The sequence below is a fragment of the Plecotus auritus genome (genome assembly GCF_963455305.1).
Source record: "Plecotus auritus genome assembly, chromosome: 4".
Taxonomy (NCBI): Eukaryota; Metazoa; Chordata; class Mammalia; order Chiroptera; family Vespertilionidae; genus Plecotus; species Plecotus auritus.
In genome coordinates this window covers 9,626,168-9,647,976 of record NC_137775.1, presented here as the reverse complement: position 1 = coordinate 9,647,976, position 21,809 = coordinate 9,626,168, and the positions used below count along the sequence as shown (strand labels likewise).

The 21,809-nt window shown below is 47.6% G+C and overlaps 1 protein-coding gene across 2 annotated transcripts in view; it reads left to right on the top strand.

Annotated features, from left to right (window-relative positions):
* The window catches only part of AKAP12 (A-kinase anchoring protein 12), an 80,844-nt gene extending 66,119 nt beyond the window's left edge, over positions 1 to 14,725 (top strand). For both annotated transcript variants that reach the window (XM_080666772.1, XM_080666773.1), the window contains 2 exons: positions 5,597 to 10,547; positions 11,648 to 14,725. In XM_080666772.1, the coding sequence (XP_080522898.1) occupies positions 5,597 to 10,539 (4,943 nt within the window). In that variant the 3' untranslated portion in view covers positions 10,540 to 10,547; positions 11,648 to 14,725. The remainder of the gene's footprint in view (positions 1 to 5,596; positions 10,548 to 11,647) is intronic.
* The last annotated feature ends 7,084 nt before the right edge of the window (positions 14,726 to 21,809 follow it).

The following is a 21,809-nucleotide window of genomic DNA, read 5'->3' as shown; positions in this document are numbered from 1 at the left end:
TGAGCTGAGGGACACCCCGCCCCCTCGTGCATGAATTTTGTGCACCGGGCCTCTAGTTATTATAGATAATGTGAGGCAAAGATCCAGTGTCCTCTGAAATCAGGTAGGGTGAATCACCACTCTCTCAATTTTTGTTTTCTAACTTTTTATTATCTGCACTTGTTTACTCTTCTGAGTGATTTTTAAAAAACAATAACTTCAGCCTGGCCGGTGTGGCTCAGTGGTTGAGTGTTGACCCATGAACTAGGAGGTCACAGTGTGATTCCCAGACAAGGCACATGCCCAGGTTGCTCGATCTCCAGTAGGGGGTGTGTAGGAGGCAGCTGATCAATGATTCTCATCATTGATGTTTCTCTCTCCCTCTCCTTTCCTCTCTGAAATCAATAAAAATATACTAAAACACACACACAAATAACTTCAAACATACATGAAGTTGCAAAAATAAACACAGTCCAGGGAACAGCCAGATGCAGCTCTTGCTAACATTATCTCTTGTGCCAAAGCCGGTTTGGCTCAGTGGATGGAGCGTCGGCCTGCGGACTGAAGGGTCCCGGGTTCGATTCCGGTCAAGGGCATGTAACTTGGTTGCGGGCACATCCCCAGTGGGAGGTGTGCAGGAGGCAGCTGATCGATGTTTCTCTCTCATCGATGTTTCTGACTATCTATCCCTCTTCCTTCCTCTCTGTAAAAAATCAATAAAATATATTAAAAAAAAAAAAACATTATCTCTTGTGCTTCATTATTGAGTCCCTATGTTGGGAAACAAAACACAAACACAAACCAGCATGAGAGACAATTTTCTGAACCTTTGGAGGTGAGTTATATCCATCCTGGTCCTTTACTCCCAAATTCTTCACGTGTGTTTCCTAGGAATAGGAATATTCCCTTTCATAATCACAGTACACTTAGCAATGTCATATACTTACATTATTACAGTGCCTTTAAGTAATCTAGCATCCTTAGTCCAATCTTACCCATTATTCTAATGATGTCATTTTTAAAAAATATATATATTTTACTGATATTTTACAGAGAGGAAGGGAGAGGGATAGAGAGCTAGAAACATCGATGAGAGAGAAACATCGATCAGCTGCCTCCTGCACACCTCCCACTGGGGATGTGCCCGCAACCAAGGTACATGCCCTTGACCGGAATCGAACCCGGGACCCTTCAGTCCGCAGGCCGGCGCTCTATCCACTGAGCCAAACCCGTTTCGGCTAATGATGTCATTTTTAACACTCTCCCGTGACCCACATCCATGTTTGGGTTGGGTATTCTTCAGCATCTTTTCTTCTGGAACATTTCCATAACCATTGCCTTTTAAAACACCGACATGTTCAAAGCATATAGTTCTCTCCCCATTTCCACCACATTCTTTATTTTGTGTTTGTTTTCTCCTGATTCAATTCAGGTTATGCATTCTTAGCCATGGGTCTGTCCTTCTCAGGGAATGGCACCCCATGTCTGTCTGTCCCTCATAGGTTGATGTTAAAGTCTTTTGCCTTTTTTTAAAAAAATATATTTTATTGATTTTTTTAAAAATACACTTTATTGATATTTTACAGAGAGGAAGGGAGAGGGATAGAGAGCTAGAAATATCAATGAGAGAGAAACATCGATCAGCTGTCTCCTGCACACCTCCCACTGGGGATGTGCCCGCAACCAAGGTACATGCCCTTGACCGGAATCAAACCCGGGACCCTTCAGTCCGCAGGCCGACGCTCTATCCACTGAGCCAAACCGGTTTTGGCAATATATTTTATTGATTTTTTACAGAGAGGAAGGGAGAGGGATAGAGAGTTAGAAACATTGATGAGAGAGAAACATCGATCAGCTGCCTCCTGCACACCCCCTACTGGGCATGTGCCTGCAACCAAGGTACATGCTCTTGACCGGAATCGAACCTGGGACCCTTCAGTCCACAGGCTGACACTCTATCCACTGAGCCAAACCAGTTACGGCAAAGTCTTTTGCCTTTTTTCTCCCCTGTATAACCAGGTTTTACCTACCCTTTCTACTAGTAAGCATGTAAATATCCAGTCCCTGCTTCCCTCTGACCCCCATTTAGTACCCATCATACTTGCTTGTCCAGTCTTTTTGTGATGGCTGCAAAAAATGGCCGTCAGGTACTCTTCAGAATCTGAGAGTGGGTGGGTAGGATATGCGTACTTTCTTTCTTCCTTCCTTTTTTCTTTTTTTTTTAAAGCATGAGAGTAACCATGAAAAAAAAATAACAGCTTTTTACACTGAAATGAAATTTAAATTGCTAGCCACATTCGACATATAGCAATTTTCCCATCTAAGTGTGGGAGTTGACACGTGTAAATACTTCTTCTTGTCATAAGTGGCATTTAGAAATGATAAAAAGTTATAATGATTTATGAAACATAAGAATTTTACCACTTTGAAAAACGCGGAATTCGTTTGTGTTTTTCTTTTAAAAGGGTAAAATTTGTGTTGTGCTCCTCTGCCAGCCTTTGGCCCACCAGGGATGCCACGCACCTACCATTTGACAGTGGCCAAGTCACCTGACCACTTAAAAACACAGACTTAATTTATGACTATTCATGATAACTGTCATGGGAACGCGCCCGAGGTCGCAGTCATTGTGCTAAATACTCAAGAAAGTAAAGCTCTTACGACCTAGCCAAGGCGTGCTTCGGTTCATGCCATGCCGGGTTTTGGAGTCTCCTGCTGATGTGCCCTTACAGTTCTGAGAGCAGGGGGTTTGGGCACGTGCTCCGTTAGCGCTCTGCCTAATGTAGTAGCCAGTGGCATCAGCCAGTGGCATCAGCCAGTGGCATCAGCCTCCAGTGTGCGTGGGTTTGAAGGGGGACCTCCCCTGGGGTGATGATACGCAGGACCACCTGCAGGTTTCCCTCTGTGACGCGCTTGGTGGCCCCCAGGGGGCGCTGTCGTCAGCAGCGCAGCCCCTGGTGGCCAACAGTCTCCACCCCGCGATGGGGCAACCGGGAGGGGAAGGTTGGGCCTCCCGGGCCCCTGTAGAGCAGCCCCTGCCGGGCGGCGGTGGCGGCAGCGGGCACCATGCCCTGGTGGAGTTACCTCTGCTGTGAGTAGTGCGCCCCCCATCGGAGGGTCACCCCGGGGACCGGGCGGGCGGGACAGCTTTGAGGCCCACTGACTCTCCGTTAGTGGCGGGAGCAGAGGTAGAAAATGCTACATCTCAAAAACATCGAGAGATGCTCTCAGTAGGGAGCCAGGAGGTGACCAAAATGGGGGTGCGGGACAGGATGGCGCAGGCATTGCTATTGGCGAGCAGCGTGAGGTGAGTGCGGCCAGCTAATAGGAAGTGAGACCGAGAGCGGGATCTGGGTTTCAGTGCGGGTTCTGGCTCCGTGGGCAGCCGCATGATCGCACGTGGTTTGGGGCAGGATACCTATGGGTAATGCGCACGTGTGCGATCCTAGTTGGCTTTTATGTTAGAACCTAGTTTTAAGCCTTGGCCGCCGGGCTTGGTGGTTTAGAGGGCCAGGCCAGGGAAGGTAGGGGAGGGTGGGGTAAGGGGGAGAGATCAACCAAAGGACTTGTATGCATGCATGTAAGCCTAATCAATGGACACAGACAACAGGGGTGTGAGGGCATGAATGGGGGGGGGTAATGGGGGAATAAGGACACATATGTAATACCTTAATCAATAAAGAAATTAAAAGAAAGATGTGTGACAGCTTCCTGATGTGATCAAAGCTTGAGGAAGCAGGGCGTCTCCGTAGGCTCCGCACAGGTCCGCGGGGTGCAGGAGGCTAGTGGAGCTGAAATCAGGGCTGAGTTGCACAAAGCACCAAGGCGCCATCTGCGCCCGCAGGGGCCCGTCTGGAAGATGTTCTGACAAGGGTAGCTCCTAGGATTACTTAGGTCAACAGAGACTACAGACCAGTTGACAGGATTTTAAAAATGTTGTAATCCTACATACATTTTTTAATATAGCCATATATCCCCTCTATAAAGAAAACATCTGATCTTGCTGAGCTGTAAGCACTGCCAGTAACTGTTCTGTTCGCCGCTTGGCAGCTGTTCATCTTTGTTTCCCTAGTTTTGACTGTAAATACCCCCATCCTCCCAGAATTTAAAAAGCGTTGCAGATTGAAATGCAGATTTAGGAGCACCGGAAGGAAAAGGAGTGGGAAGGATGGTGTGATTAACACCTGCTTTCCCACTATGTGAGCAAAGTACCCCTGCATTTTCTATTGAATTCTAGAAAAGTTAGTGAATTGGTTTGTTTTTCCCTCATGCTTACTGGCAGGAAATTTATGTTTGTGTTTATTACTAGTAAAATGGTACTAGAATAGAGTTTATTGGGTGCGGGGGGGAGGGGCTTGACATTTTTCCTCTGGTTGATTTCCAATTATATCATCCACCTTTTTAAAAAAGGTCACACCTCCTGTGTTGCATAAGAAGTGTTCGTGAGTATGTTAATTGGGGAATTTGTAAGAAGTAGTGCATAACATGGAAATGCACTTAAAGAGATCTTTAATTCTTGATGCAGTAGAATGGCTATTAAGGGATCAAAATGGAAGTTGTATCTAAATTTATTGATTGGCATTTTTTTCATAAGGAAGTACTCCCTGCTCCCATTTATGTTTTTAGTATCACTCTCTCTTTTTTTTTATCCTCATTTGAGAATATTTTTTCCATTGATTTTTAGAGAGTGGAAGGGAGGGAGAGAGAGAGAGAAACATCGATGTGAGAGAGACATACATCGGTTGGTTGCCTCTCGCACGAGCCCTGATCGGGGCCAGGGGTCAAACCTGCAACCCAGGTATGTGCCCTTGACCGAGAATCAAACCTGAAATCCTTCAGTACGGGGCCGACGCTCTAACCACTGACAAAACCAGCCAGGGCTTTAGTATCACTCTCGATGCATGGATTTTTTTATTTTATTGAATGCATTGTAATCAGTGTTACTATTCTTTTTTATGCTTCAAAGTTTGGCCAAAAGGAGCCCCTTGAAGCTGGCCCTTGTCCTTTTGATATGCCTCCCTCAGCTCTTGAGTTCCTCTTTTCTGCTGTGCTGAAAAATATTCTTCATACTTTCCCTGACCCAACCTGAACTCCCCATGGAGCTCCAGTGCCTTTTGGGGACTTGTTGGAGACCAGACTAGTGATCACATAGAATGCCCCTCCTTCCGATTTGAATAGTTACTTATTTGTATTGTTATTCGCTTATTTCTTTAACCCCGTGTTTCCTATAAAGTGGAAGAAGTTCTGTCTAAAACTTGATGGATTCTAGATCATGGGTGTGATATGTGATTCCGTTTTGCATTGCTACAGAATGTACACTGTCTGGTTGACCCGCTGTGGCTATTCATTCTTGGATAGTTGAGATTGTTAACTTTCTCTTCACAGAAAGAGCAGAATAGTACCTTTAAACCTGAATTTTTTAAGGTCATTTGAAAGAAGTAGACACTGCCTTAATCTATTGAGATTCACAAATACTAGATAAGACCCTTATCTATCCTGGAGTTGCCTGACATTAAAGAAAGTGTTACCTGGTTGTGTTTTCAAGATGTTTTAGTTTTCTTGAATTGTAATATTTTATCCCTTCTTCTCCCCCCCCCTCTCTTTTTTCTGTTAACAGTTGGACAGAGAGAAGCTGAAGATGTGAATGAAAGAGGTTCAGATAAAGAGATGGCTGCCAACTCACCGGTTGTTCAGGACATCACAAAGGATGGGCAGGAGGAAATGCCCGAAATAATTGAGCAGATTCCTTCTTCGGAAAGCAATTTAGAAGAGCTAACACAGCCTGCTGAGTCCCAGACCAACGACGTTGGATTTAAGAAGGTGTTTAAGTTTGTTGGCTTCAAATTCACTGTGAAGAAGGATAAGAGCGAGAAGTCCGACACGGTCCAGCTACTCACTGTCAGAAAAGAGGAAGGCGAAGGAACGGGAGAATCAGATGGGGCTGGCGACCACCAAGAGCCCAGCCGGGAGGCTGGAGAAGCAACACCCAAAGAAAGTGAACTGAAACAATCTACAGAGAAACCCGAGGAGGCTCTGAAGCCCGAGCAGAGCAGCACGGACATTTCTCTTCAAGCCGAGCCTGGTCAAGCAGCCGAGGAAGGCAAAGATGGAGAAGAAAAACAAGAAAAAGAACCAACCAAATCTCCAGACTCTCCAACTAGTCCAGTGGCCAGCGAAACGGCGTCCCCCTTCAAAAAGTTCTTCACTCAAGGCTGGGCCGGCTGGCGAAAAAAGACCAGTTTCAGGAAGCCCAGGGAGGATGAGCTGGAAGCTTCGGAGAAGAAAAAGGAACCAGAGCCGGAAAGAGGAGACGCAGAAGAAAAGGAGAAGACAGAAGACACCGCTGAGAAACTGGCTGCTGCGGAACAACCCCAGCCACAGGAGGCCACGGACAGTGTCCACGATGCCAGACTATCGGCTGAATATGAAAAGGTGGAGCTGCCCTCGGAAGGTCAAGGGCAGGCATCTCCTGAAGAGAGATCCGCCCCTTTAGCAACAGAAATATTTGATGACAAAGTAGAGATTGTTGCAGAAGTCCACGTGAGCACGGCAGAGAGCGCGGAGGAGCGGAAAGCTGAGGTGGAAGAAACAGAAGAGCCGCCGCCGGCTGAAAAGTTGGCTGACACCAATGCTGAGCCTCAGGAAGCTGAACCCCCAGGGTGTGCTCCTGGAGGGGACCACACCCAGCCACCCGAACCAAGTCCTGATGAGAAAGCGCTGTCCGCCCAACCGGAAGGCATCGTGAGCGAGGTGGAGATGCTGGCATCACAGGAGAGAGTTAAGGTGCAAGGAAGCCCCCTGAAGAAACTTTTTACAAGCACTGGCTTAAAAAAGCTTTCTGGAAAGAAGCAGAAAGCGAAGAGAGGAGGCGATGAAGAGTCAGGGGAACAGCACGCAGCCCAGGCAGATTCTCCAGACAGCCCAGATGAGCAAAAGGGCGAGAGCTCTGCTTCCTCCCCGGAGGAGCCCGAGGAGATTACGTGTCTGGAGAAAGGGATCGCGGACGCACACCAGGAGGGGGACGTTGAAGAGGGAGCTACTTCCGACGGAGAGAAAAAGAGAGAAGGTGTGACTCCCTGGGCATCTTTCAAAAAGATGGTGACGCCCAAGAAACGTGTTCGAAGGCTTTCCGAAAGTGACAAGGAAGAGGAGCTGGAGAAGGTGAAGAGCGCCACGCTGTCTTCCACGGAGAGCGCGGCCTCGGAGGTGCAAGAGGAAGGAAAAGGACACGGGGAAGAGCCGAAGCCGGAAGAGCCGAAGCGCAAGGTTGACACTTCAGTGTCTTGGGAAGCTTTGATTTGCGTGGGATCGTCCAAGAAAAGAGCAAGGAAAGCATCCTCTTCCGACGAGGAAGAGGGACCCAAACCGACGGCAGGAGAAGGCCAAAAACCGGACGACGCAGGAAAGGACAGAGAAGCAGGACCAGATGCTGTCCCCCCCGGTTCCCAAGAGCACGACCCAGGGCAGGGAAGCTCCTCACCGGAGCCAGCGGGAAGCCCCTCTGAAGGGGAGGGCGTCTCCACCTGGGAGTCCTTTAAGCGATTGGTCACCCCAAGAAAAAAATCCAAGTCCAAACTGGAGGAGAAAACGGAAGACCCTGGAGCGGGGGCTGGTGTAGAACATGCAGCGGCAGAGGTGGAGCCCGGGAAAGAAGAATCTTGGGTTTCGATTAAGAAATTCATTCCTGGACGGAGGAAGAAAAGGCCGGATGGGAAACAAGATCAAGCCGCCGCTGAAGATGCGGGGCCGACAGAAGTCCACGAAGATGATTCCGACGTCCCGGCCGTGGTCCCCCTGTCCGAGTACGATGCGGTGGAAAGGGAGAAAATGGAAGCGCAGGAGGCCCGGAAACGGGAGGAGGAGGCTGAGCGAAAGGGGGCGGTTTCTGTGTCGGAGGAGCTCAGCAAGAGTCTGGTGCATACCGTGACTGTGGCTGTCGTCGATGGGGCGAGGGCTGTTACCGATATTGAAGAAAGGTCGCCTTCTTGGATCTCTGCTTCGGCGACAGGGCCTCTGGACCAAGCAGAAGAGGAAGCCGGACCACCCACTGCAGGGGTGTTGGTAAGAGAGGTCAGGGCGGAGGAGACCCCCGTCGTCACCCAAGCCCTGCCTGAGAGCCGAGATGCCGGTGAGGACACCATGGCCGGTGAGGACACCATGGCCAGTGAGGTGGAACTGACTTCCGAGGCCGTGACCGCTGCGGAACCCCCGGAGGCGTCTGGTGCTGAAGAGGCCACCGAAGCGTCCGGTGCCGAGGAGACCACCGACATGGTTTCGGCCGTCTCCCAGCTAAGTGAGTCTCCAGACACCACCGAGGAGGCCACGCCAGTTCAGGAGGCGGAGGGCGGCGAGCCCGACGTGGAGGGCCAGGAGAGGCGGACCCAGGAGGTCCTGCAGGCGGTGGCAGAAAGGGTGAGAGAAGCGTCACAGCTTGATGTCAGGGGCCCGGGAGCCACGATTCAGACCACGCGGCAAGTGGAACCCCAGCTGCCAGAGGTGGCAGAGACCGAAGAGGATCCTCCCGTGGCGGAGCCGCAGGAAGAGGTGGACATGGTGTTGCAGGGACACGCAGGAGAAACGAACACTGAGAATCTGACACAAGGGAAGGTCTCCGGACAGGCCGCCCCAGAACACGCTGCAGGAGTCCCGCAAGTCCCCGCGAGTGTCACGTCCAGCGAGCTCATAACCCCCTGCCAAGCCGCAACCTTGGTTGGGGTAAAATCGGAGATCGTCCCGGAACAGCCTGTTGGCCCTGACTCGGCCGAAACCCTCACAGACAGCGAGACCAGTGAAAGCACCCCCGTGGCCGACGGTGAAGCTCTCCAGGCCACACAGCAAGACAAGGTCACGGAAGTCCACGCAGAGGGTGAAGGTGCATCCGGTCCGAAATGGCAGGTCGGGGAGGCCCAGGCAGCTCCTGCGCTGAACGAGACGCCCCCAGCACCCTCTGGGCTTCAATCCCAGGAAGAAAAGAAAGAACACTCAGAAACTGAAGAGGGTCCAGGACATATGGATACAGAGGTATCAGTGGAGACTGTACCCATTCTTTCAAAGGCTGAGGTGACTCAAGAGGCTGGCCAGTTTGCTGATGAGGAAACCAAAGACGTACCCTTTGTTGAAGGACTGGAAGTGTCTGCAGACACAGAAATAACAGCTAGTCAGGAAAAGACCACTGAAGTTGCCCTTAAAGAGGAAGTTCCTGAAGAAGCTGATGGTCAAAAGAACGAAAAGACTGGATTCCAGAGTCCTGCTCAGGCTCTTGCGGCCCCAGGGGAGAGAGAGACGGTAGGGCAAGGGGAAAGGGAGGAAATGGAAGCCAAGGCAGCCGAAGGGAGTGAAGAGAAACTTGAGCCCAAACCAGCGGAAGTGCTCAGCAAGCAGCTGGTCCAGACAGTTCACGTGACCGTCATAGACGGCGAGAAGGAAGTTACCCGTTTTGAAGAAAGTTCTCCTTGGCTAGTTCAGGAGGAAGTGCTCTGCACAGACATTCAAGTTCAAAGCTCGGAGGCTTCATTACCTCTAGCAGCTGCGGCTGTGGAGGAGAAGGTCTTAGGAGAAACCGTCAAGCTTTTAGACGCAGCTGGGCCTTGGGAGTCTGCAGATGCACGTTTGGAACCGGAAGCAAAGGCCTCTGACAGAGAAGGCGTTATTGGTCAGCCAGGGGCAGGTGCAGCGCCCACAGGCACTGAGTCTCAGGCAGAATGGGCCCCCGTCACCGCACCCGCCACCCCTGCGAAAGGCCTCAGTGCTGACCTGGAAGGAGAGAAAACCACCTCCCAGGAAGGGCAGTCCGAAGAAGACTGCGAGCAGGTTGGCGGTCAGGAAGTCAGAGTGAGTGAAACGAGAGAGGAAGGTTTAAAGGCCGAAAAGGACATGGTGCACCTTAAGACTGAGAGCCATAAACTTGTGCAGAACGTCATTCAGACAGCCGTTGACCAGTTAGTGAGTACCGAAGACACAGCCACCGACTGCCAGACGCCGGCCCAGCTGACCCAGGCTGACCGTCAGGAAGTTGAACAGAAAACTGAAAAAGAAGAAAGGCAACTTCAGGGCTCGGCAGAGGCTGAAGCAGCCCAAGAGGAGTCCGCACTGACCACTGCGGGACAAACGCCCTCAGATATTTCCAAAGACGCGAATGCAGCTGCAGAGGAGGCCACGGCGGTTGAGGTCAAAGGCTCCCGTGTGAATGCCCAGCAGCTTCAAGAGCTCATTCTCCCAACCCAGGAAAAGAGAGAAGCAACCGGAACCAAGTCTGTGCCAGAATTTGGTGATCGGGCCGGCTTAGGAGAAAGAACAGAGAATGAACCCCAAGAAGATGAAAAACGTGATGCTGTTGATTACCCTGAGAACCAAATCTCAGCCCTGGTAGACCCTGAGGCCTCGGGAGACCTAACCAAAGAGTCCCTGGATGCAAATGGACCAAAACTAAAAGAGAAGGAGGTGGGCTTTCAGGAAGGAAAAGGGCAGAGTGCGCCAGAAAAAGAGATCAAAACGCAAACACAGGAGGAGACGCAGGAACAAGAGAGGCAGCCGGCAACACCAGAGCTTGCAGAGTCCTAAAACGTCACGTAAGCTAGCTTCTTTCTCTTCGGAAACGATTGTCTCCTCTTTCGTGCCATTTGATGGCAAATGTGTTACAGGGGAAGCAGGAGTTCAAACCAGTATGATTTTAGGCAGAACCTGCCTTTGGGAAATGCCCATCAAACAGACTAGGACAGTGGTCGGCAAACTGCGGCTCGCGAGCCACATGCTGCTCTTTGGCCCCTTGAGTGTGGCTCTTCCACAAAATACCACGGCCTGGGCGAGTCTATTTTGAAGAAGTGGCGTTAGAAGAAGTTTAAGTTTAAAAAATTTGGCTCTCAAAAGAAATTTCAATCGTTGTGCTGTTGATATTTGGCTCTGTTGACTAATGAGTTTGCCGACCACTGGAAGATCTGGGTTAGTTTCTTTTTTCTCTCACTGAAATGCCATTCAGTCATATTGGTGTCATGAAAATAATGATTTCATTTCATCCCCAATGCGACTGCTTTCAAAGAAAACAAAGGCCCGCATGTGCCCGTTTGGCCAGAGATCTAAGAAATACGTTGTGCTCACTCAGCCCCATACCAACTAGTCTGTTGAATTTTTTTATAACTAGAATCTCAAAGTAGGTTTATATTATACTGCTTGAAATTTATTTTATAGCTCTTTAGAGGAAAAATGAATTTTTTTCCAGCATTAGTCACAAACACTTTTTAAATATATATTTTTATTGATTTCAGAGAGGAAGGGAGAGGGAGAGAAACAAATGTCAATGATGAGAGATAATCATTGTTTGGCTGCTTCTTGCAAGTCCCCCAAAGGGGATTCAGCCCACAACCCATGTGCCCTGACCAGGAACCAGCCTCAAACTCCTGGTTTATAGGTAGATGCTCAACCACTGAGCCACGCCGGCTGGGCTAACGAACACTTTCTAAAAGGTTCCAGCGCATGTGACATGTGAGGGAACCGCAGACATTGGCTTTGAAGTCGAAGAGCACCTTTTACTTTCTTAGAGAATTAAACGATGGTATTGGGGTGGCCACTGACTGCAGCTCACCGTCACAACAGCTCTTCTGTGGTTTTACTATAAAGGAGGAGAGAGGAAAAGGAGATTGGATTTACTTTCGAATCTTTCTTTCTCCTCTAGTTACGCAAGTGTCTTTGCAAGACCAGAATGTGAAGATAAGTGGTAGAAGAAAATGAATGCTGCTGATGACACCCAAGACCAAGATTTCAGAACTTTGAGATCCGAAGAACAGGCCCGCCAACCGATCTCATTTCCAGAGAACCCCGACAATCCTGAGGCCGCATCGGGAGCTAGAACCAGTTCCTCCCCAAGACCGCCTGTCGCATCCCCTTGATGCCATATCGTGTGTCTCATCCGAGGTCCTGAATTCTGCCCCTGGAACTGGAGTTGGCCATACCTAGTTCCGCTTCTCAAACTGGAGTATCATTATGTATTTATATGTATGTGTTAAGTAATCCTCCTCCTGTATCTATTGTATATGTTTTCTTCCTGTTCAAGGAGATGTGCGGTAGAGTACGTTTCTGATGTATCCCAGTCTGTGATGGGGCAGGGGCCGTAGTGTCGCCTCGGCAGCTCTGAGCCTCCATAGGACCTGTGAAAACAGCTTCCTAGAATAACATTCCTGAGCAGAAGCTACATTCTCACTTTAAAATTCCCTAGGGACTAGGCCGGGGTTCAGTATTCCTCTGAAGTCGGTCACTTTCCTATTACGCGCTGTGTGCTAAAAACGAACAGCATCCTTTGGGCGGAAGCATATAGAATGTTCTGTGGTTACTGTCAAGTTTTTCTTTCTAGCCCAGTGGAGGGTGGGAGTTTTTTGTTTTTTTTTTTTTCAGTAGTGGGTTAACTTCCAGCCTTTCTCCTAATTGTTATGGTGGTGTGGACAGATGTGGGCTTAATCCTGCGGCAAAGTAGTGAAATAGCTTTTCATACTCTCAAGAAAAGGATTGACTCTTTTTTAAGTTTTGGATTCTACTCTTATATGCTGGACCACGTTTCCACAGAGCATGAAGCAAGTCAGGTTCTTTACAGTGGCATTTGGATAGAGGCTGGATTGTGTCTGTGCCATATTTGTGCCCACTCATTTAGAACAATGTTGCATTATGTTCATTTGGATAAACTGTGATTTGACAACTGATTTAAATAAAAGATTTGCTTCACTTAGATTTGCTGGTTTTATTAGATACTAGGAAGGCTGAGACCTATGTTTCCTGCCTTCTACAAGCAGAATAAGGTAGAACAGTGGTCGGCAAACTGCGGCTCGCGAGTCTATTTTGAAGAAGTGGTGTTAGAAGAAGTTTAAGTTTAAAACATTTGGCTCTCAAAAGAAATTTCAGTCGTTGTACTGTTGATATTTGGCTCTGTTGACTAATGAGTTTGCCGAACACTGAGCTAGAACGTTCTAATGTAGTTGCTATATGATGTGACCACTTTATACCGGTTTGAGTTCATGTTCAGAGGAAGTCATAGCAGATAGGTATCTGCCAAAATAAACCAGGAGCTTCTCAGAAGGACGGTACTGATACAATGCTACCATCTGGTGGTATCTTCCTGAAAAGGTCAATTTTCTGCATTAATTTTTGTTCATGATGAATGTTTCTAGAAAGAAATTTTAAGAAGGCTTCATAGTAAAATTGCCTTGCCTAACAGGTGATCTTGGAATTTTTTTAAATGTTAAAAATGATTTCTGATTCTTGCTAATATATAAAGGATTCCATCGAACAGTTGCCACACAAAGAATAGTCAGTTATCTGCCCAAAAATTTCACTGTTCCGCAGGTAAACTGGCCTGGCATATACACTTTTAAAATTTTACTCAAACTCGGTACTCCCAGTTTGAGAACTTAATTTTAATGGCCAATTGATTTTAAAGGATAACATTCTAGAAAGACTAGAATAGCCTTTTAGCAGAAAGAACATTTGCTGTTAGAACTGAAGAGTAGTTGCTCTGATACCAACACGCCTGACTACAATAAAACATGGGTTCTAGTGTATGGCCTTGTAGCTGGAAAGCACTGACTACTAGCCTTTTAGGAATTACTCTCACGTGTAATAGCCACCTGTGCTTAATTGTTAAACTTTAAAAATTTCCAAATTAAAAAAAAGAAACCTGTGATCTAAATCAATGGTCGCCAACCGGCGGTCCGCGGTCCAAAAGGTTGGCGACCACTGATCTAAATAGCTTCTCTGGCCAACTTGGGACTTTTTAAAAAAAGTGCTAGTGTCAAATTTAGAAACATCACTGATTAGAGAATCATTGATCAGCTGCCTCCTGCACGCCCCCTACTGGGGATCGAGCCCACAACCTGGGCATATACCCTGAGAGAATAGAACCATGACCTGGTTTATAGGTTGACGCTCAACCACTGAGCCACACCGGCCAGGAGCTAGTGTCAGTTTTTGAAGATCAACCAAAAAGTATTGGAGATGACATCAATTTGGAAGGAGTTCAATGATAGCTTCACTATTGACAACTTCCTCTCTCTGGCAGGAAGAAACTGCTATTTTGAGCAGATTAAAGATGTATGTCGTTAGTGGTAAACAGATTTCCTTTTTTTTTTTTTTTGGTTTAAATTCCATCCCGCCACTTCATCCCATTTGTACTGACATGTGGCCAAGCAGGTCATCACAACTGGTCTTCTTCATGACTCTGCTTCTCCTACTAACATCTGGACCGGCCCTGGATTACTTCTCTACAAGCTCTGTACCTCTGTCTGTTAAGCAACATTGTTTTACTATAACGAGCAATGCTATTAACAAAAGTGTGAAATACAGTTCTGTGTTATAATTCTAAACCTGCCGTTACTTTATGAAGTTCATCGTAAACCGTGTAAACTGCAGAAATTGGAGCAAGTGCCTAAATTTTGCTATTTTTGGCATTACTATGGAACCATGTACAACAGAAAGCAATGCAAGACTTGTAATCTCTCTCCACTTCTTGTAATTGAAGACTATAAAATGTGCCCCTAAAGGTTATTTTCTTAATGGTTCACACAACTTGTCTCTCTCTGTACATGTATACTTTGTTCCAGAAATTTCCTTTGCTGTTTGGAGCTACAGATAGTTAAGGGCTGAAAATTTTAGCTTTCAGTGTAAACTTCAAGCCTAGCAGTTTTCTTTAACCGAAGACAATATTTGATTCCTAGTTCTGTTTGGGGGCAAATTTTCATTTATCTAAATAAAATGCAACCTAATGAAATGCTATGGATTTTCTCTCTAATTTTTACTTGCTTTAATTAATTCAGTTTCGCTTGCTTTTCCCTTTTGTTTTGTGATATTCCTCACACATTTAACTTTTTAACTACTAAGCCATCCCTTTGTGACACTGCGCAGAGCATCGTGGGAGTTTGGAATGTATCTGGGATATGTGTGAATGTGCAAAAATCTGTCAGTGATTCTTAACCTTTTGGGGTCAGGGCCCCTTTAATTGGAATCTTATTAAAAGGTTCCAATTAAAGGGGCCCCGACCCCAAAATGAACAGTGTCATGTACAGTTTTGTATAGTTACACAGACTTACTCTGAAATCCCAACCAACAGTCAGAACTAGAGTTAAATCTCTACAAGAAAGGAAATGGACACAGTTCGAGGACTCCAGGTAGTGAGCGGATGAAACCTGGACACAACCAATGTGTCCAGTAACTTCAAGCCTACATGACTATTCATTTTCTTTTTTTTTTTTCTTTTTTTTTTTTTTTAATATATTTTATTGATATTTTATAGAGAGGAAGGGAGAGGGATAGAGAGCTAGAAACATGGATGAGAGAGAAACATCCATCAGCTGCCTCCTGCACATCTCCCACTGGGGATGTGCCCGCAACCAAGGTACATGCCCTTGACCGGAATCGAACCCGGGACCCTTCAGTCCGCAGGCCGACGCTTTATCCACTGAGCCAAACCGGTTTCGGCTGACTATTCATTTTCAAAGTGATTTCAGAAATGGATCTGCTGGAAAACCTTGCATTTTTGTGTAAATCCAAGTTTCTCCTCTGTGGAGAGCGGCTAGAGTGCTTGGATAGGTTCAAGGCGCGGACTAATGAGAGGGCACAGTCCTCTTATGGCAAAGCCACGTGCAAGTCCCAGCTTGGAGGGCAAAGCCCTCCCAGCACAATTAGAGCCAAAGGCTACAGTTGTAAGCTTGACCTCATGGTCCGAACCTGTGGCCCCACGTGGCTGAGTGATATGGGCTGTGGGAGGTGCAGCAAGTAAACAAAGCTGGATCAGGTGCATCTAACTGAGTAGATTCAAAACCCGCGAGAACGTTGTAAGCACGCCCTTACTTTGCCTCGTGGGATCAGGCTATAAAATACAGACTCGCCTTGCAGGCTGTGGCGCTGTTTCTCCATCAGAGAGGGCAGCGTCCCACCCAGACCTAGCTTTTTTTCTTGTCTGTCTTTTCTAAACCCTTCACCCCCTCTCTGGTTCACCCATGGCCGTGCCAGCGAGGCACACTCTCCAGATTCCTTGCCATCTCCAGCCTAGGTCACTGGGATTAGGAAAATGATCTGGGCCTAGCAGGAGTGGCTCGGTTGAGTGTTGTCCTGTGCACTGAAGTGTTGCCGGTTTGATTTCCGGTCAGAGCTCATGCCTGGGTTGTGGGTTCAGTCCCTAATTAGGGCCCATACAGGAGGTAACAGATCGATGTTTCTCTCTCTCTCTCTCTAAACATGTCCTTGGGGGAGGTGAGGATTAGAAAAAAATAAGAAACTGATCTGGGGTCTATTTTTATATATGAAAGAGTTGAGATTATAACCTGCTCTTCAGTGATAACAGGTTTAGGCTAAGGGGCCAGGACTTGGAGATGGCATGGTGGTGAAGATAATGAAGAAAATAAATTTTTTTTAAAATGTCACATCTCACAAATCAAACATTTCTTTCACTGAGGATATTTTTTTTCATCGATTTTAGAGAAGGGGTGGGGGGGAAGCGAAAGACATCAATGAGAGAGAAACATCTATCGGTTGCCTCCCACATACGCCCCAACCGGGTATCGAACCCGGAACCTTTTGGTGCTCGGGACAGCGTTCCAACTGAGCCACCTGGCCGGGGGAAACCCATTTCTTGAGATAGAAATATAACTGTCATCCTTACAGTGTTCTACTCTGTAACCTCATAACTCTGCATATTCTCCCAATGCTTGTTGACACTGAAATTTGTAACACCAGAGAAGTGTTACATCTGACCTCTTAAGGGAAGCTTCACTATAACACTCGGATTTGGGGACGGGGTGGAGTAACAGTTCCTAACTGATGACAGAGGACCCCGTGTGTTATTTCCCTACAACAGGGTATTGGATACTACAGCCTAGTAACCACCCTGTGCTTTTCCTTCAATTCTAATAACAGCGTAATTAATGAGCACTCAGGCAATACTTCAGTTAGGCGAATTTAAATTTTAAAGCCACACTGTGCTTGATCCTGTTTACCCGTTAGTCTTAGGAGCTCACCTAGTTCATGGAAAAGCAGGTGGGGCTGCCTGTTTAACTGGAAACCTGAACACAAGGCTCTTTGAAAAGACTTGACAGAAATGATACCGTAGGGTGGGCCGGTGGGCTGTATCAAGGAATGAGATTAACCCTAACAAGTATTCAAATAGGTTAGCAGGGAAGTGAGGCTATCGATGCTATGCTATCGCCTCCCAAGGCAGTGCTGGGGGTTGTGAGTTTTTGGTTATCACAGTGGCTAGGCCCAGGGTGTTACTAGAACTTTTTAAAATGTAAATATTTTTATTGCCCTAGCCCCGTGGTCGGCAAACTGCGGCTTGCGAGCCACATGCGGCTCTTTGGCCCCTTGAGTGTGGCTCTTCCACAAAATACCATGGCCTGGGCGAGTCTATTTTGAAGAAGTGGCGTTAGGAGAAGTTTAAGTTTAAAAAATGTGGCTCTCGCCCTGACCGGTTTGGCTCAGTGGATAGAGCATCAGCCTGCGGACTGAAGGGTCCCAGGTTCGATTCCAGTCAAGGGCATGTACCTTGGTTGCGGGCATGTCCCCAGTAGCGGGTGTGCAGGAGGCAGCTGATCGATGTTTCTCTCTCATCAATGTTTCTAACTCTCTATCCCTCTCCCTTCCTCTCTGTAATAAATCAATAAAATATATATTAAAAAGTGGCTCTCAAAAGAAATTTCAATCGTTGTACTGTTGATATTTGGCTCTGTTGACTATGAGTTTGCCGACCACTGCCCTAGCTGGTTTGGCTCAGTGGATAGAACCTCGGCCTGTGGATCAAATTGTCCCAAGTTCAGTTCTGGTCAAGGGCATGTACCTTGGTTGTAGGTTCCTCCCCAGCCCCAGTCAGGGCATGTGCAGGAGGCAAACAATGTGTTTCTCTCATCGATATTTCTGTCTTTCCCTCTCTCTTCCACTCTCTAAAATTCAATGGAAAAATATCCTCAGGTGAGGATTAAAAAGAAAATGAAGTATGTGTCTGTCATTAAAAAATATATATATATTTTATTGATTTTAGAGAGGAAAGGAGGAGAGATAGAAACATCAATGATGAGAATCATTGATCTGCCTCCTGCATGCCCCCTGCTGGGGGCCTAAGCATGTGCCATGACTGGAAATCAAACCTTGACCACCTGGTTCATAGATCAATGCTCAACCACTGAGCCACACCAGCTGGGTGATGAGGCCACAGATGTTTGTAATCTTACAGGGACAAAGGATAGCCCCCCTCTCTTTTTGTAAAGGTTTTTTTGTATTTGATTTTTAGAGAGAAGGGAGAAGAAAGCACGAGAAACATTGATATGAGAGCAAGACATCCATCAGCTGCCTCCTGCACACCCCATACTGGGGATGGAGCCTCAAACACCAGCATATGCCCTCACGGGAAATCAAACCAGCAACCATTTGGCTCCAGGGACTGTTGTAGGCAGTTAGACTGACAGGAGCAGAGCAAGGATGATGGGCTAGGTAGGTCACCAGGTGGAAAGGCCCAGGTGCCTAGCATAGGACAATCACCTATAGGGTGGGCTCTCGCCCCAGGGTGACTTTTCTCCCCTAGCATAGCCCTGGTCTTGTGGTTTGGATCCCCTGACCTTTCCGCCCCGGAGATAACATCCATGCCTCAGTTGTATTTCAGCTCCAGGCTCAGAAAAACAACAAAACGAGGCACAGCTGACCTCAGGACCAACTGCATTAATGACCCCCTGCCCTGGTGCCTGCCAATCAATCAGTAGGGACCACACCCTGAAAGGATACACCTGGAAAGCTGCTGAATATTCTATTAAGATCTTCCCCTGGGCCCGGCCTGCGTGGCTCAGTCGTTGAGTATGGTTACCAGGAGATCACAGTTCACTTCCTAGTCAGGACACATGCCCGGGTTGCTGGCTCGATTCCCAGTGTGGGGCTTGCAGAAGGCAGCAGATCAATGATCCTCCCTCATCATTGATGTTTCTATCTCTCCTCCTTTCCTCTCTGAAATCAATATATTGAAAAAAACACAAACCCTTAGGACATGCCCTAGCCAGTGTTTCTCAGTGGTTAGAGAGTCAGCCCGAGGACTGAAAGGTTCTGGGTTCGATTCCAGTCAAGGGCACATACCTCTTGGGTTGAAGCCTCAATCCTCTGCCCTGGCCCTGCCCTGGTTGGAGTCTCTCTCTCTCTCTCTCTCTCTCTCTCATTCCCTTCCACTCTCTCTAAAAACCCATGGGAAAATGTCCTCGGTGAGGATTAACAAGAAATTTAAAAATAAAACCCTTAGGAGGGAGGACCCAGTGCGCTCTTCCTCCCGGGAGCATGCGGGTACCTTTCCCTCCCCCTTCCCTCTCCACCCCGCCCCTCTTCCTCCCTGCCCCAGGCACTTTACTGTTAGCTTCCTCACTCCCAAGCTCCAAGGGCCCTTCCTTTGCCTCCATAATTTGTCTCCCTAAACTCATTTCTTCTAGAAATTACTTTTTCTACCTCTGTGATTTACCCAATACATGTTCTCTTACAATTTGGGTCTTGGCTTTGAATTCTTTCCTAGCCAGAACCCACGTTCCGAGGTTGCTGAACCCAGGTTTGGTCTACCCCACCGGTCAGACACCTGGTGCTTTCCCCCCCCCCCCCCGCCCCCCCCCCACCCCAACAGGACAACACACAACTCAACCAACTGAGCCACACCGGCCAAGACAAGACAGGCCTTCTTAAGAAAGGGTTTTCCATTTCTTTTTAAAAAATGTATTTTTATTGATTTTAGAGAGGAAGGGAGAGGGAGAGATAGAAACATCGATGGTGAGAATCATTGATCAGCTGCCTCCTGCATGTCTCACACTGGGAATTGAGTCCAAAACCCGGGCACAGGCCCTGACTGGGAATCGAACCGTGAACTCCTGGTTCATAGGTCGATGCTCAACCACTGAGCCATGCCGGCCGGGCCATGTTCTTTTTTACTAGTAGAGGAAACATCCACCTCATGCCGTCTGCATTTCCTTTCTCTCCTCCTGTCCCTGGTGCCTTCTCAGGTTTTGTGGCTTGCTGGCACATCCCCCAGAAATACTTAGAGGGGGGGCCCTATGGGGTGGGGGCTTGGGTTGGAGGAAGCCAATCTGCAGTCTCTCCCTGGTCACTCCCGAGGCTCCCCAAACTGGGCATCATTAAGGCTCCCCGTTCTCTCTGGCTGCTGCCTTCTATCCTTTGTCTGCTTAGGTGCATCTCTAACTAAAAAAGGTGAAATAATTTAGTTTATCTTTTTTTTGCTAACAAAAATATACATAAAGATACATTTTATTTATTGATTTCAGAGAGGAAGGGAGAGGGGGAGAGAGAAACATCAATGATGAGAATCATTAATTGGCTGCCTCCTGCCTGGAGATCGAGCCCACAACCTGGGCCATGTGCCCTTGACCAGAATTGAACCTGGGACCTTTCCGTCTGCAGGCCTATGCTCTAGCCACCGAGCCAAGCCAGCTCGGGCTACCTAAAGATTAATTTAAACAACTGCTAAGGGGGGTTTTTGAGGCAGTGTGCTGGTAGCAGAAAGAGCCCTGGATTGGGAGGCCTGGGCTCTGTAATTACCCTAAGTAGTTGTATGACCTTGGCCAATGACCTAACACCATTTTATCTCCTCCTCCAGACCCTTACCTCTCTTATAGTAAGGGAGCCCATGTAGGTGGCCTCCTCAAAAACTATGTAGGGTGTTTTGTGACTTTTCTGCGCTCCCAGGTTAACAAGGGCATTTAGAATGAGAACAGGGAGATGTAGAATAAATCCCAGGGTCTCAGACACGCACTTCATCTAAGAGCTCATGCACCAGTCTGTACATGGTACACATCTCTTTAAGGAGCCCCTTGCTTCAAATCAGGAAGCATGCTAGGAATGACTCCACTCCCTTTCAAGTCTTCAAGACCCTGTCTTTAGGCTGCAGCCTTCGTCCCCTCAAGGCAGCCTGGGGTGGTGTGGAGGGCGGTGGAAGATGCCCCAATTTCCCCTTTCATAGATATTCAGAGAATTAACTGGACACAAGACTCTCGTTTACGTTAGGAGATGTGAATATCGTTTTTTTAAAAAAGAAAATCATCCAGCCGGTGTGGCTCAGTGGTTGAGTGTCAACCTATGAACCAGGAGGTCACGGTTCGATTCCTAGGTTGTGGGCATGATCCCGTGTGGGGCATACGGGAGGCAGCCAATCAGTGATTCTCCCTCATTATTGATATTTCTGTCTCTCTCTCCCTTCTCTGAAATCAATGAAAATATATTAAAAAAGAAATTGGTGCCGAAACCGGTTTGGCTCAGTGGATAGAGCGTTGGCCTGTGGACTGAAGGGTCCCGGGTTCAATTCCGGTCAAGGGCATGTACCTTGGTTGCGGGCACATCCCCAGTGGGAGGTGTGCAGGAGGCAGCTGATCGATGTTTCTCTCCCATCGATGTTTCTAACTCTCTATCCCTCTCCCTTCCTCTCTGTAAAAAATGAATAAAATATATTAAAAAAAAATTGGTGGAAACCACTCAATATTTCATAACCTAGGTTTACATAGCATGAACCTAGGCAAACACTCCTTGGCCTTCTTCCTTGTAAAAGAAAGTTGGGTAACACCATCTCCAGACCCATTTCCTGGTCAAACTTTGTTCAGAGCATCTTCATATACACTACTCATTTGAATCTCACACTATGATGACACAATGCAGTTGTCAATGTCTTCATTTAACAAAAGTGGAAAATGCCATTCAGGTCGGGAAACTGCCCCAAGTTCTACAGGCAGAGGAGGAGGGGATAGAGCAACAAAGCATCCCTGGGGCAACGCTCTCCACTTCCCCTCCTGGCATCTCTTTGGGCTGACAAAGTAACACACAGGTAAAATACGTAC